Source organism: Elaeis guineensis, chromosome 4 (genome assembly GCF_000442705.2).
Source record: "Elaeis guineensis isolate ETL-2024a chromosome 4, EG11, whole genome shotgun sequence".
Classification (NCBI taxonomy): Eukaryota; Viridiplantae; Streptophyta; class Magnoliopsida; order Arecales; family Arecaceae; genus Elaeis; species Elaeis guineensis.
In genome coordinates this window covers 19,151,044-19,166,882 of record NC_025996.2, presented here as the reverse complement: position 1 = coordinate 19,166,882, position 15,839 = coordinate 19,151,044, and the positions used below count along the sequence as shown (strand labels likewise).

At 38.9% G+C, this 15,839-nt stretch overlaps 1 protein-coding gene and 1 long non-coding RNA gene across 3 annotated transcripts; both read left to right on the top strand.

Annotated features, from left to right (window-relative positions):
- Positions 1-767: 767 nt before the first annotated feature.
- On the top strand, positions 768-13,012 carry LOC105043522 (kinesin-like protein KIN-7F). Of its 2 annotated transcripts, XM_010921099.4 has the most exons (14): positions 768-902; positions 1,479-1,949; positions 2,553-2,642; positions 2,730-2,830; positions 2,948-3,061; positions 3,138-3,219; positions 3,307-3,374; positions 3,482-3,547; positions 3,641-3,765; positions 9,468-9,795; positions 10,181-10,285; positions 10,376-11,272; positions 11,913-12,241; positions 12,370-13,012. In XM_010921099.4, exons 2-14 carry the CDS (start codon positions 1,688-1,690, stop codon positions 12,701-12,703), a joined length of 2,901 nt encoding a protein of 966 aa, XP_010919401.2. In that variant the 5' UTR covers positions 768-902; positions 1,479-1,687; the 3' UTR covers positions 12,704-13,012. The 2 variants fall into 2 exon arrangements, with proteins under 2 accessions (XP_010919401.2, XP_010919403.2); XM_010921101.4 differs by lacking the exons at positions 768-902; positions 1,479-1,949; positions 2,730-2,830 and having other exon boundaries at positions 2,552-2,642.
- A 1,531-nt stretch (positions 13,013-14,543) lies between these two features.
- On the top strand, positions 14,544-15,467 carry LOC140856894 (uncharacterized). The gene is made up of 2 exons (XR_012140463.1): positions 14,544-15,110; positions 15,197-15,467. It is a non-coding gene; the product is annotated as an uncharacterized lncRNA (long non-coding RNA).
- Positions 15,468-15,839: the final 372 nt, after the last annotated feature.

Below are 15,839 nucleotides of genomic sequence, written 5' to 3'. Positions count from 1 at the left end.
TCAGCAAGCTCAATAGCAGCAAACTCCATAAAAAAACATGGTATTATAGTAAACTCGCAAGCCAGAATGTGCAATCTACATTAGATTAAAAAATATATATAGAAATACAAAACAAAAGAAGATAAACAAACAAACAAAATAAATAAATATATAAAACAAGAACAAATAAAAACTTATTTTCACAGTCACCAATATTATCATTATCATTGTCCATAATATATCAAATTTTATGATTTCTTGTAATTTACTTTGTTTTAAAAACACTCTTTTTGATAACAAAGATCCACGTCCAATAAAATGTAAATATTAACCACCTACCTAAGAAACCTAACTACATTGCATCAAGAATCTAAGCACAACACATTTTGGTTGGTAGCGACCAAGTTTTGTACTTGAGGAAGCGCCAAGCACGTCTACCTTTGTGGGACATCCCCTACCGTGCTACCTATCTCAAGGTTCCTTGATCCTACTCATCCTAATTTTTTTAATCATTTTTTTCTTTCATTAAACTACCGAATACTCTAATTACCCAAAAAAAAAACTACGGAAGATTTTCGAACCCTAGCCTGTAGGCCACTACCCTTGATTTAAGGACACATGGCTAGACCCACAGCCCACAGCCCACAGGGCGGGCTTCGGTTGGAGGGTGGTTTCGTTCTGGTCCTTCCCCAATAGTCCCCCGCAAGCGGCTAAATAACACCAACTGCCGACAGATGGTGATAATAACTCCAATCACAGGTTAACACCAAGAAACTGGTCAAAAGAACGGTTCTTTCAGTCCCACCGCGTTCCACCTTCCCCTTCCTATTCTATTTATTCCCGGTCTGTCCCTCCGTTCTATTTCTCTCACTGAAGAAGAGCCAGTAAAACTAAAGAGATCTCGGAACCAGGTAAAGCTCAATGTAAGAATACTCTCTCTCTCCCTCTATCCATCTCTCCCTGCTCGGCTTCTTCTTACTCTTATTGTATTCTAGAAATTACCTCCTCCTGTCCTTCCCCCCCCAAATGAGAGATACGAGATAACGGTCATTCGGGAGGAAGCTGGAACGCCCCTGTCAAGACCCAGTCTCAAGTCTACCGGAATAATTGCTGGTCGCTTTCCAATGCTATTCTATCCCACACAATCTTAAATAGTTTATAGGAATAAGCATTCTCCTTCATGATTTGAGAGGCTATGTGGAGGAGAATGCCGCAACCCAGATCAGTTGCTGGATAGAGAGGCTTTACCTCACCTTAGGTTTCCTCATTCCCCCTAGATCCATAAAAAATTAGAAACCTCCCTATTGAGAATAAAGGTGGGATAAATCCAAAATGAGGTGCCGTCCTCTGACCGTCGCTGGGTACTGAGAGTAAAGGAGCCCGAAATCTTAGGGTGGATATAAATGGTTTAAAGAAAAGTTGAAAGAAGAGTTAATTAATGGCATGATGCCTTTACTTCTTTGTTAGCCTCAGTGATTGACGTCTAAACCACTGATCAGGTGATGTTTTGGGTCCACGGACTGATCGGTCCATAACTACCGGGCGCGGCTCCGTCGAGTGCTGTCCCGCACCATCATCGCCCAACGATTGCCGCTCTACCTAAAAATAGCAACTCCCCAGCAGTCTTCTTCCTCCTTTTCATTTAATTGTTGGTTCGGCAATAAATAGGGGAGTTTGCGGCAGATGGTGTAGGAGAGGGAGGGGAGTAATGGGGGCTGTCGGCGGCGATGAGCTGGCGCGGCTGGAGGGGTTGGAGGCGGTGGCGGAGGCAGGTGGAGGAGGAGGCGGCGGCGGCGGAGGTGGGGGCGGGAAGGTGGAGAGGATATTGGTGTCGGTGAGGCTGAGGCCGCTGAGTGAGAGGGAGATCGCGAGGAATGATCCCTGCGATTGGGAATGCATCAACGACACCACCATTATTTTCAGGAACAGCGTCCCGGAACGGTCCATGTTCCCAACCGCCTACACATTTGGTGAGTTCTTGAAAGTCTGATATCGATTCCTTTGATTTTCCTATAAATGTTCTTTTTTTCCTTAACAATTTTGAGTGTGAAGAATTTTCTACTGGCTTATTCCATTCTTGCAAAAGATATTGAGTATTTAGACTTTTTAGAAGCATATGAGCTAGTGTCTTACAATACTGTAAATTGCATTTTTGTTCCAGCAATTTGAGTACTTACTTACGTGGGCTTGTTCTAGATTGATTTGAGCTAGTGCCTAAGGAGGATGCTGCTTTGATTTTAGTCTCTTGTATATCTAGGCGCTTAAAGTACTGTAAAATTTACATTTTTTGCCTATTGTGGTTTATATTGTTGAATCTCCCTTCTTATGGATCTGATCCCATCCGCATCTTTATGTAAGTTTTAATTTTGTGGTTCCCCATTGGTCTATCTTGTTGTCAAGTTGAATTTAGTATTTCCAGGATCATCCTTGTACGTAAGCAAGGAAGCCACTGGCAAATTGTAAGCCATTTATTTTAAATTCTGCATCTGCCTCTGTCTCCAGAATGGTGCTTACTATGATGATGTTTTGTTCTTATTGGTTTTGCTCATCCTCCTTTTTTCTGTGGGTGACAGACAGAGTATTTTGGTGTGATTGCCCCACAAGACAAGTGTATGAGGAGGGAGCTAAAGAAGTTGCACTTTCAGTTGTTAGTGGTATAAATTGTAAGTATAATCATATGTCTCCTCTCTCTCTCTCTCTCTTATGTATGGAATGATGAACTAAAATGTTGGATACATATATTTTGCCAGCTAGTATTTTTGCATATGGACAAACAAGCAGTGGAAAAACATATACAATGTCTGGAATAACTGAATACACTGTTGCTGATATATATGACTACATACGTAGGGTAATGTAACATCTATGAATATCCTAATATTTCATCTTGTATATTAATTTCTAGTTTGTATCATATTCAATATTTGCTTTTCCTTTTCCGCTAGTAATTCTTTTATCCCTCTGGCAGCATGAGGAGAGAGCATTTGTCCTGAAGTTCTCGGCAATGGAGATATACAATGAAGCTGTAAAGGATCTCCTCAGCACAGACAGCACTCCCCTTAGACTTTTAGATGATCCAGAGGTGGTGTTATTCTTAAAGGATGTCTGTTTTATTTACAGTTGTTGTGTTAATTTGAATGAAAACCTTGTATTCACAGAAAGGAACTATAGTGGAGAAACTTACGGAGGAAGTTTTGAGGGACTGGAACCATCTCAAGGAGCTCATTTCTGTATGCGAAGGTGAAACACAAGATTTTGAAAAAAAAAAATGTTAATTTGGCTAATAGAGATCCTACAAACTTACATGTGTACTCAATGTTTCAACAGCTCAAAGAAAGATAGGCGAGACCTCCCTAAATGAAACAAGCTCCCGATCCCATCAAATACTCAGACTGGTTTGTCCTATTTTGATCTGCTGGGTGAACTCTAGGAAAAATGTTACTATATTGCCTGAGGAAAAGGAAGTATCAATTATTTTCTAATTGCTAATGTGTTATTGCAGACAATTGAAAGTTCTGCTCGTGAGTTTTTGGGTAAAGAGAACTCAAGCACACTCGTGGCCAGTGTGGTATGAAAGATCTTCTTCTGATTTAATTATTGTAATTCTCATATTCATGAAATGGGGATTGTATGATATGCTTAGTTTGTTTTCGGAATGCAGAATTTTGTCGATCTGGCAGGGAGTGAACGTGCATCTCAAGCTTTATCTGCTGGTGCAAGACTAAAAGAAGGTTGCCACATAAACCGAAGTTTACTTACCCTGGGAACTGTTATTCGTAAGCTAAGGTTGTGGAGTCCTACTTTTTCTCTTTCTTTTTTCATCATTGCTGATGCATTTTGACTGAGTTTTCATCTGCCATGAGAAAGTTTCATTAATGTGGTGCAGGCTATCTAGTTTTGGTAGTTGAGTTATTTATCATTTGACATTCATCATATTACTTTTCTTTTTATTTTTTTATTTTATAAATTTTCTCATATTGCTCAGCAAAATTACCTTGGGAAGTTTTGTCAATTGGGGGACTTATCTGCTACTTCTTATCCTTACCATTATCCACGGGAGGAAGCATTGTTGTTAAAATTTTATGATTCACGATCAAGATCTTCTGATCCAGGTCAAAATGGCCCTAAATGATCCAGATCTCATCCTCGGAACGGGATTGGTTAGGGAATTAGGACTTAATTCCATATTATGAAATATACACTGACTTGGATCTTTAGATATGACTTGATTTTGCAATTTAGTTATAAAATCATATGTTGCTCATTTTATAAAATTCACTTGACTATATGGCTTTTAAACTACTTACTAGTAATAAGTCTTAAGTAGTAAAGTGTATTAGCAAGCTTGTTATGGGAGATAATGGAGTAAAAAATAAGAGGTAAATATTTTATATTTTTTCTACCGTATATGACACAGTAAAATTTCATCCTCCTCTTTTTTCCTAAAATGTTCTAACTAAGATGATAACTGAACCAATAGTACATCATAAATATCTTGAATAAACAGCTGCAATATCTATTTTATTACATGCACTGTATAGGTTTATCTTCATGGAAACTAGACTTCTCGTGTGTATGGCTTTTTATGCTTCATTCATCTACTCTTTATTTGACTTGTATTTCAATTTTTACGTTCTTCTATAATTTACAAAATTTTGAAAGAATTCATTGAAAATCATATGATTTGCAATCCGACCCACGACCCGATCCAATCCAACCCACTATGGTTCACAACTCGATCCTGATCTTAGCAACATTGGGACAACTCATCCTGATCTTTAGATATGACTTGATTTTGCAATTTAGTTATAAAATCATATGTTGCTCATTTTATAAAATTCACTTGACTATATGGTTTTTAAATTACTTACTAGTAATAAGTCTTAAGTAGTAAAGTGTATTAGCAAGCTTGTTATGGGAGCTTATGGAGTAAAAAATAAGAGGTAAATATTTTATATTTTTTCTACCATATATGACACATTAAAATTTCATCCTCCTCTTTTTTCCTAAAATGTTCTAACTAAGATGATAACTGAACCAATAGTACATCATAAATATCTTGAATAAACAGCTGCAATATCTATTTTATTACATGCAATGTATAGGTTTATCTTCATGGAAACTAGAATTCTCGTGTGTATAGCTTTTTATACTTCATTCATCTACTCTTTATTTGACTTGTATTTCAATTTTTACGTTCTTCTATAATTTACAAAATTTTGAAAGAATTCATTGAAAATCATATGATTTGCAATTTGACCCACGACCCGATCCAATCCAACCCACTATGTTTACAACTCGATCCTGATCTTAACAACATTGGGACAAAGTATTGGAGTCTGTTTGTGGTGATCATCAGTTTAGATAAAGTTGTTTGCCCTTGTTATTTGCATCTGTCTATCAGAATGAGGGTGTTGTTCTTATAAAAAGTGAGAGATTCACTTTTTGAAATTTTGATGTCTGTTCTTTGTCTTTTCTGAATAGTTTTCCTTCCTGAAATTAATGTTTTTTTTACATATCTCTGTCAGATTCTTTTTCTGTTCGGTATTATTATTTTTTCTCTTTTTCTCTAGATTATTTTCCTTCCAGAGCCTCGATGTATGCAAGCATCTGCAAACTAACATCTCCAATCAGTGATACTTTGCTTTAAACTTTCGCTTGTATTTATTTTGATTCAGAGAAAAATCCATTGCAGTTGGCCCTGCAAAACTATATTCTATAATTTGGATTTCTCTAAATCATTAGACTAGTACGAGGCATGTGCAATCTTTATGGGTTTGTGGGATTCTGCCATCCACTAATGGAGATGACTGCTATCACATTATAGCTAGCTTTTCTATCTGATTTTCTGCTTAACCTTTCAGAACTTACATATGGGAGATCAGGCAGAATGGTAATCACCCTAGTTACACCAACATATAGGAAGGTATTTTCTCAACAAAAGTTGGTCGTGACCAAGACTTCTTTAAAGTGGATGACAATTCTCATGCTGAACAAGATTCTTAATCTGGCCCGCATACTTCTTTCAAGATAAAGTAGAAGTCCAAATGTGATAGATAGTTCACATAGTGATTTGTTCATCTCCATGATTTGAATGTCATCAAGATCCTCGCTGAGAAAGCATGACCTCCTGTACAGAAATACATCGTTGCAGTTAGTTTGCCAAATTTTTTTCTTATTCTTTGACCCAACCTTTCTATGTATAGCTCATTTTCTTTCTAGAGAATGTGGAACACTTTGGTGTGGATGCTCAAAAGTTTGAGCCACATGGACATGATTTTGTGCATATGAATTACCCTTGGGACTCAAGTTTTGATTGCAAGGATGTTTGAGGATGATCATGTAATCTTAGTGTATGGCTTACAAGTTTAATAGAGCAAGATATGGAACATATAGGGGTTAATGGCATTGGCAATGGTTGAGAAGCTAGTGCATAATATGTCATACACTGGATCTCAAAGAGTGAGGAAGATAAAAGTGAGACAAGGACAAGCCCTTATGGGCAGATGACACTGACATACTTGAGGCTTATCTGTGTAGGGCAGACTATAAGACAAAATTTGATAATTCAAAGTACAATACTAAATCTGAAGTGAGCTTCATATGTCCTATCCTTGTGAAAGCCAACCAGGTGCTCGCTAGGTAGCATTACCATGGATGGACGAAAAATCCTGAATATCGACTTTCATGAGGTAACTAAAGATGTGTGGATGTCATGTCTTTGAGTGACATGCTTCATAGTTATGATATTCACATTTTATAGATAAAGGAGAAAGTAGGTGTTAGATTAAATTCTAGAATCCTAAGCATTATGTGACTTAGGCAATTTATTAGGCTAGAACATTGTGTCAAGGTTTCATCCTTTTCTGCTCTTGAGGATAAACTGTGCAAGAGCATTAAGCAAGAGTTTAGCACTGACAAGAAAATGGTTGGCATGGGGATGCTTTAAATTGAATAGGGCAAGGTCAGAAAGGGGGTGGTGGGATGCATGGCATGGGAAGGCACGCATGAGTGACAATACTAGCACATTAATAAGTGGCTATTGTCATCATGAAGAGACAATTTGCCTAAAGTGCATGACCTACATAGGCACAGATTATTAAAAAGCTAGTTTATGGGTGGCAAATGGTTGGGTTCTTTCTTGCTTGACGATTGTGTGCTCCCTTTCCCTTCTGTTGGTTCCATGATGGATTCCACCAGATGTGGCAATGACATTCTTGCTTTTCCTAACTTGGTCCTTGAGCTGAAGTCGCAATCCAGTCATCACGTCCTTGCCTATCTACTAGCCCCCATGTTGGAGTGTGCCAGATATTGCGGTTGCATACTAAGTTCAGTAAACCCCCATGCTAGAGTCCACCATACATGAGAGAAGAGGAGGGGAGAAAAGAGGAAGATGGCAAGAGGAGAGGCGAACTGAAAGAGGAGAAAAGTGATGAAAGGGTTGGGATCATACATAATACTTATGTGCCTTTATTCTTGAATTTAGGTTGAAGTTTAGGGTTTTCATCTATTGTATCATACCCCTAACACCTGCACCCAACTTGATCTGCCAAATGGTAAGGCATTTTTGATCATACCCAAGCCTTGGACCCACCATTCGCCGAACTGTCCCAAATTGGATGGTTTTGGGCATTTCGAGCCGTACCGACGGCAAATCGGGACGGTTCGGATGGGTAAATCGAAACACCCGATGAGGGAGAGGGAGAGGAAGGAAGAAGGAGGGGAGAGAAAGATGGGATGCCCCTGTCGGAGGCCGACAGTGGCCCACCGAGGTCGTTGAAAGGCTACGGAGGCCTCCATGGCTCGGTATCGTTCGATAGGATGTTTTAATGAGAGAGAAAAAGAGAGATGGGGGAGCGATGGTATTGGAGGGACGTGTAGCCGAGGAGAGGCCATCGGAGGACACCAGGTGGTTGCCGTGGTCGCCGAATGGAGTAATAGACGCCTGCGTGCCACGGACGTGAGTTTTTTTTTTTTAAAAAAATTGGAATTATATTGAAGCCGGCAATGGGTTTGCTAGCTTCACTCAAGCCAAAGCCATTGCCGGCTTCACTTAAGCCGGCTTCAACGTAATCCTCTTTTTTTTTTTAAAAAAAAAAGCCTTTAAGTAAAGCCGGCAATGGGTTTGCCGGCTTCAACGTAATCCCCATTTTTAAAAAAAAAACCATGAAACATGGTCATGCCCCTGTTTCACGCCTACTATGCTGCAGGTGTCGACCATGCCGTCTGGCAACCACAGCGACCAGTCGGTGGCCCTCTGGCGGTTCTCTCTGACAGCTTTCCCTCCCTTTTTTCTTTCTTTCCTCCCCTCTCCCTATCTCTCTCTCTCTCTCTCTCTTCCTCCTCCTCCGGGTTCCCTTCTTCTCCCCTGTGTTGGTTCGCGCCGGTCCGGCATGGACCCATATTGGCTCATACCGCTGGCTGGCTGACATGGGTACTGGTTCCGGCTTCTTTGCCCGGAGCCATTAAATTGGTTAATGGGGCAAATAGAAGACATTACAATTAAGTTGACAGCAGATGCAATGCACCAATGGAGCTGGTTTGAAGCCTGAGTTTGTTAATATGCTCTTCCTAGTGAAGCAATCTTTGGGTTGGTTTGCACTGCACTGACCATTAGAAGTCTACCATGCTTTCTAATGTGTCATGACTTTCGAAATTCATGATGCTTCTGTTAGCATTTTGGATGTTCTCATCACAATCAATGGCATAAATCATCGTTTTAAAATGCCTATGGTTGATTCTACAGTAGTTGTTAGGTTGTATGGATGACTCAATACATACAAGCATGTAGTGGCTCTCTCTCTCTCTGTCTCTCCACACACTGTTTCAGCGACCAAGGGGTCATATTTGGAATTCCAGCTGCTTAAGCCATGGTAGATCACTTGCTTATATAGCATGTACCAATTAACCATACTTGGTCACTCATGTCCCTATATAATTTGTTAGATGCACTTTACGATTCAGAGAAAATTGTTTTGTAATTTCCTTAAATCTGTTGGCATTCATTTCCCTTGTAGGTTTTCAGAAAGTAGATCTCTTTGATTAGGTGTGGAGCATATGATCTAAATTGGCCAACATTATATGTTGATTTTTGATTTTGAATATGTCAAAAGCAGTCAATAGGTTGTTTTATGGTTAATTGGAGGTAAAAGTAAATTATTAGCAGGCTGGCACTTCAACAGCTTGTTGATCTATAATTTCCTAGAGCTGAAATTGATGTCTTCAGATTATTTTGAATGTGGGACAAAACGAGTGGATTCTATGGCTGATTTCCTGAACAATTTGAGGTATATAGTTTCATATGTAAAATTAGCAAAGAGATTTAAGTCTCTTTTCTCAATTTACCAGTTGTTTTGATGTGCCTTGATATTGTTTGATGAGTCAACTGACTTTCAGAACATTTCTCTGCTGTATTTTTATTTTTTTTTTTGCTTGTATGGAATTTCTAGATTGCTTGATTATTTATGTATATATCTTGATTGGCACAGCAAGGGAAGAAACGGGCACATTCCATATCGAGATTCAAAGCTGACTCGTATACTACAACCTTCCTTGGGAGGTAATGCAAGAACTGCAATTATTTGCACAATGAGCCCTGCACGAAGCCACATTGAGCAATCCAGGAATACCCTTCTATTTGCAAATTGTGCGAAAGAAGTGGTTACCAGTGCACAGGTCAATGTAGTGATGTCTGATAAGGCATTGGTCAAGCATTTGCAAAAAGAGCTTGCTAGATTGGAAAGCGCATTGAAATATCCAGGATCATCTTCCGGTGCCGAATCAGTATTAAAGGAGAGAGATGCTCAAATCAAAAAGGTTTTAAGATAGTTCTCTATGATTACTTCTTGTAATAGCATAAAGGCATGCTTTCATTTTCCCACATGCACATGTCCATATGCTTTTAAGCTCATATGCATTTGTCTATGAGTGACATGTAGATCACATGGATTTAATTTCTAAGCTTAGGACTCTGTACTATAGTTTGTTTTGATCTTTCTATTGTCCATAAGGCCAATAACTGATTCATAATGGTCATGATACCAGTAATTGCAGATGAATTTCTACCATTTCCTTAGGAAAGGAATTATATTCATGCTTACAAATGCTTTTTTTTTTTTACTGTTCAGATATGTGCCTTAAGCTCATTACTCAAAGAGCTAAAATTCCTTAAAAACTGATGGTTATAAAAATTTCTTTGCAGATGGAGAAAGAAATAAGGGAACTGATCCAGCAAAGAGATCTAGCTCAATCTCGGCTAGAGGATTTGCTCCAAGCTGTTGGGGATGGTCGTGCTTCGACACAATGGGTATCATGTTATCAAAGATCTGAAACTAAGTTCAAATATGTAACTAAATCTGAATTTGGTGATCTAACACACATATATTTATCCATTCAGGAGGAATCCAGCCAAACTTCGATGTCCCAGGTACCTTATGCAGGCGAGGATGTACTTTCTGCATCGGGGTCATCAGATGTTGTTGATCATGGTGTAGATTTTCGGCCAACAGAGTTGGGTACATTAGATAACGAACATTACCTTTGTCTTGCTGAAAAACAAAACCAGGACATTGTGTCACCTAGGCACCTAATAACCAGTCATGTTATCGAACTAATACCGCATCAGGATGGAGGAGGTGAGGTAGCTCAGAACCCCTGTGAAGATTTTGAGGATATATGCAAGGAGGTCCGCTGTATTGAGATGAATGAGACAAGTAGAGATGAAGATTCTGAAGGAAACAAAAATCTGCAGCACCCGCGTATAGATTCTTTCAGACATGGAGGTCAAGAACCAAAACCAACAGGGCAGATGGACTTCGAAACTCTTGGTACAAATTCTCTCACCTTAGAGCAGCATCTGCAGAATGTGAGAAAGACTTTTAACAATCTTGTCAAAGCATATCCTGATGGATCATCTCCATGGTCATCAGCACGAGACATATCAAACTTTAGAGGCTTGACACTGTACAGAAGTAAAAGTTGCAGGGCAACTCTGATGAGCTCTTCTTCTTGGTTCCAGGAGGTTGAACAGAATGATAACACGCCTCCTGACAGATCTTTAAAAGATTTTCCTGGAAGGCCTGGAGGGTTTCAAAGAAGACAGATTGCATTAAATTATGATGCTGAAATGGAAACACTTTCAAGAGATGGAACTCAGGCTTCTGGACATGTTGCTCTTGAAGAACAGAGTGTTAAGACTGATGCTGAAGGGAACATTACCAGCATCCATGATTTTGTTGCTGGACTTAAGGAGATGGCTCAAGTTCAGCATCAGAAAAAACTTGCTGTGGGTCAGGTGTGGATAATTTTGCATGAGAAGAAATTTACTATGTTGTGTTATTTTCATGCTTTTCTTAATCTTCGGGCTGTTAGGACTAAGTAGAGTCCAAACTAATGTCATTATGGCATGATGGTTTAAAGTTTGCTTGCTTAATACAATATTTTTGTGATTTGAACCTGAAACTTGCAGTATTTTAGCTTTGTTAATCCTAGACGGTATTGTCATATCTATGGCATGGTTATATTGGTCTTGTTGCTCTTTTTACAAGCTCTACTAGCATAATTATTCAAATTACTACAAAATGTATTAGTTATTCATGAATTTTTGCTAAAGGATTTCTCCATCTGCGTTATGATGCAACCAAGAAACTGTACATATATAATTTTTCAAGAAACCGTACGTAAATAATTTTTTTCTGGTTGGATATGTGGTAGCTTTGGGCTTTTTGAGATAATTCATTAAGTATAATGGAAAAGAAGAATATTTTGAATATTTCTTCGTAAGAATATTTTGAATATTTCTTGTCTCTTCCCGAACATCATTCTTAGGAGTTCTTGCCAAGTTGACCTTGGATACTGAATTTTACTCTTGGGTTATTGCATGGGGACTTCCTTAACTTGCCCATGACGGTACTTATCTTTCTATTTGATGTCAGGAGATGGAACAGAATGCCAATGAAGACTTTGGAGTTGAGGGAACCTTAAAGAGTGTCGGCCTGGATCCAATTTTAGACTCCTTACAATCTCCTTCAAGATGGCCACTGGAATTTGAGAGAAAGCAGCAAGAAATTATTGAGCTTTGGCATAAATGTGATGTCTCCTTAGTCCACAGGACTTATTTTTTCCTTCTCTTCAAAGGTGATCCAACAGATTCTATTTATATGGAAGTGGAGCTCAGGAGGTTATCCTTTCTAAAGAGCGCTTTCTCCAGGGAAGATATTGATAAAGCTGCAGGTGGCGGTCAGAGTCTTACTCCGCCATCGAGGTATTGTCCTGTTTTTATGCTACATTTTCATCCATTTTCCTGTTGAGAATTGTGAATGTAATTAGTTATAGATTTAGTTGTGGTTAGCTTTGCTTGATTAGCTTCAAGTCATATTCTGTGATGGGCAGTATGAAGAAGCTTCGGCGTGAAAGGGAAATGCTCTGCAGGCAGATGCAGAAGAGGCTTTCAGCAGAAGAAAGGGAGAGCCTCTACACCAAATGGGGCATTGCATTGGACTCCAAACAGAGGAGACTACAGCTTGCTCGCCGCCTTTGGACTGACACTGGAAATCTGGAACACATTAGAGAGAGTGCATCTCTTGTCGCAAGGCTGATAGGGCTCCTAGAACCAGGGCAGGCGCTTAAGGAGATGTTTGGGCTTAGCTTCACACCTCAACAACTTAATCGGAGGTCATATCGCTGGAGACGTGGAATGTCTTCTCTCAAAATGAGCAACGCGTGAAAATTGTTGCAACCTGCCAATTAAGCTCCATCTTTCATGGGTTGAGTTTAATTAAACTGTTTCTTATTGTAATTCTTTTGTTGTGATTGAAGTGTAGAAAGGTTTGTAAATCAAGTGGGATTAACCACGTGATATTGTGGATTGCTGGTGCCTTCCAATCGTTGCTCATTCTTTTCTTGACAGCAGCAAGTTAGTGATGGGTGGATGTACGAGTGAAAATTTTATTGTTGGTTATTGTCATCTGCTAGTCTGACATTTTTCCCTTTTTTAACAAAGGTGACACTACATCCAATGTGTATTTGGACCCAAGGAATTTTGATCTATGTGGTCTTTAAAATGCTGTTTCCACGGTGGTGGAAAACTACACCATCAAAAGAAATTCTGCTGAAACACACTCGGTAACTTCAGAGTTTGTGCTTAAGTTCTTTCTCTGCAAAACCAATAGGATCTTTAGAGAATTTATGCAGCGTAGGAAGTTTAAAGATTTTTTTGAGAAGAAGTTCTATTTTCACACATATAGGAAGGTTCAAGTTTATCTTGATATCTCTTTTTGTTTTTTGTTTGAGAAATTCATTGTCCATCGGGGGTGGTGGAGAAAAGTTGTGGAGCGCACCTCTCCAGTGGACTGTCCATGTAGTTTGGAGAAAACGTTCTTCTTAGCTATCAACTAGGCCGTTTGACGTCATAATTAATAATAGAAAATGCATCATTTCCAACGTAAAGATTTAATGTAATGAATTTATTTTTTTAAATTTGAAACTAATAAAAATATATTTTTTTTGAGATATTTTTTTATTCTATTTTACTCATGTTTGGTCATTATAAATATTACTTTTCTGTCTCTTCTTCTTTATTTCATTCTGCTCCTGTGTGAGCTTCGAAGCATTCAAAGTTCTTCTGCAGTGAGCAATATGCGTACGAGGTTGTTGCTAATACTTGTCTATTGTAATTGCTTTCAAATAAGTGTCTTACCCATCAAGTTTGTCTTTTTTTTATAGATTTTTTTTTTTGTAGATTCTTTATTATAACAGCTTCTTTGATGATTAAATGAAGTTAATGCGTTGATAAGTTAAAATTGAGATTTTTTTTTAACTAGTGTAATAGAAAATAATATTAATAACACAAGAAATCATAAAAAGCAATACAATTTTATAATAATTATCAAAAATCATATAAATCATCACAAAGTAATATAAAAATATTTTTTTTTGCATCCTATAACATCTTGATGAAGAAATATAATATCCTGTCCTATTCTATCACACGATAATTTTAAAGGTATATATCAGCTACCATTATTAATTGTGACGTTAGATGGCTGAGTTGATGGCTACAAACTACGTGGATAATCTGTTGAAGAGGTGCGCTCCACCTCAGATTTTCTCCACCGCCCCAGTGGACAAAGGCCCAAGGATGACGGACCTAGCTGAGTCTGAGACCAAAAAGAGGCAAACTGCATGAGAATTACATGATCGAAAAGAGTCCGGATAGATTCCAGGTAGCCCCTTTTCAACGAAATAAAGAGAAAGGAAAGCATTGATCAAGACTTCTCTCCAATCTCAGCTTGGATAGGTTCCAAGATTATCTCAAAAATCCAGAATTGGTTGACGCACCTTACATTTAAAAAAGTTTAATACTATTCTATCAAGTCACACCATCTGGTTTTGAACATTTAATGTATCTCACATGATTGACATGCGAAAGGAAATTTTAAGAACGAAAAACAGGAATCCAAGAAAGACTTCACACCTCTTAAAAGGAAAGCCACCTCTTATAATGCTTAAGAGTCTAAGCCAAAAATTAAGGATATCCTTTACAAATCTATTGCGATGTATTTCGATATGAGATTGCGATTATTTATATAACTAACAAGATCTAGTTACCGAGAAAAGCCAAATCTCTCTTCCGGTTAAATAGGATACAAAATTGGTTCACAAAAACAAAGCTATAAAATCAACCCAAAAAAAAAAAAAAAAGAAACAGAAACAAATAGATATGGAAGCCGCAAATGCGGTCCACGATCTCGTGGTCAACATTTTCAAGCACAGAGTCATGGTCAACCGCATCAAAAAAAAAAAAAAAATCATCGTCAACGTTCGACAAGCGAGAAGAACCAGTGGTCCGACCACGCCAGAAGCCACGTCTGAGGCGGTGGCCGCCGTCCGTGAGCGGCCGCACACGGTTCGACCAAACCGCCCGCGCCTCCCCACTTTCTGTCTACATTTTTCCTTTCTCTATCATTCCAGTGTTGAATTCTTCGTCTCTCCTACGTCTTGAGAAATTTCGATGAAGGGGTGCAACGTCGGCCGCCGCGAGACGGCCCGAGGAGGCTGATGGGAATCACCGCCAAGGAGTCAACCGCGCGGCCGAGCACGGCACCAGGTCGCCCGTCACGCAGTCCGTCAACGTAAGCACACGACACCTCTCTCTCCCTTTTTCTTCTGTTTGATGTATGTAGATCTTTTGGTTGTGTTTTTCTGGTGGTTGGAATAGATAGAGGAGGTGGAGGAGGAGATAAACAAAGGGAAGGAGGACAAGCAAAGGAAGAAGGAGGAAGTGGAAAAGAAAGTGGTTTCTAAGGTCAAGTGCACCACCAAAGAGGGTTCGAGTTAGCAGCTGGCTACTTGCTTGTTTTGGTTTGTGGTAGTTGGATGTGTGATTAAATTTGTGAATCAGAAGTGGATCATGTGATACTGTTTGTATGTATTCTGGTTTGGATATTTTTTTCGGTCAACGAATAATGAGTATGGTTTGCCTTTTTCCAGACTTTATCTGGTTTGTTCTGTTATCTTTGACACCGATGAGCGTGTACCAAAAGGTAGCAATGAGAGATCGAGAGCTAGGAAACCTTTACGTCGTAAACTTGTTTTTATTACCGTTTTAATAAAATTGGATGGCTATGCCCCACTTTCCATTGAGGAAACAAAGAGTCCGTACTGACTCGCGGGATTATCGTGTTGGACATTAAACTGAAAACTTCAGTCTGATTTAAAAGTCAACATCTAATTGCAAGCACCTCCACAAGCTCCTCGTACCAGTTGAGGATGCCATAACTACGTGGGTAAGAATCTCTCAAACCTTTAAGAGCTGGTTTTATGAATCGAAATATCTCAAAAGTCAACCTTTTGGGGCTGGC

Bases quoted from the DNA above. Each gene is read 5' to 3' on its own strand.
- LOC105043522 (XM_010921099.4), top strand. From the start codon at position 1,688: ATGGGGGCTGTCGGCGGCGATGAGCTGGCGCGGCTGGAGGGGTTGGAG. The intron at 1,950-2,552 runs GTGAGTTCTTGA...TGTGGGTGACAG, and splicing joins CCCAACCGCCTACACATTTG to ACAGAGTATTTTGGTGTGAT. The intron at 3,062-3,137 runs GTGGTGTTATTC...TTGTATTCACAG, and splicing joins GACTTTTAGATGATCCAGAG to AAAGGAACTATAGTGGAGAA.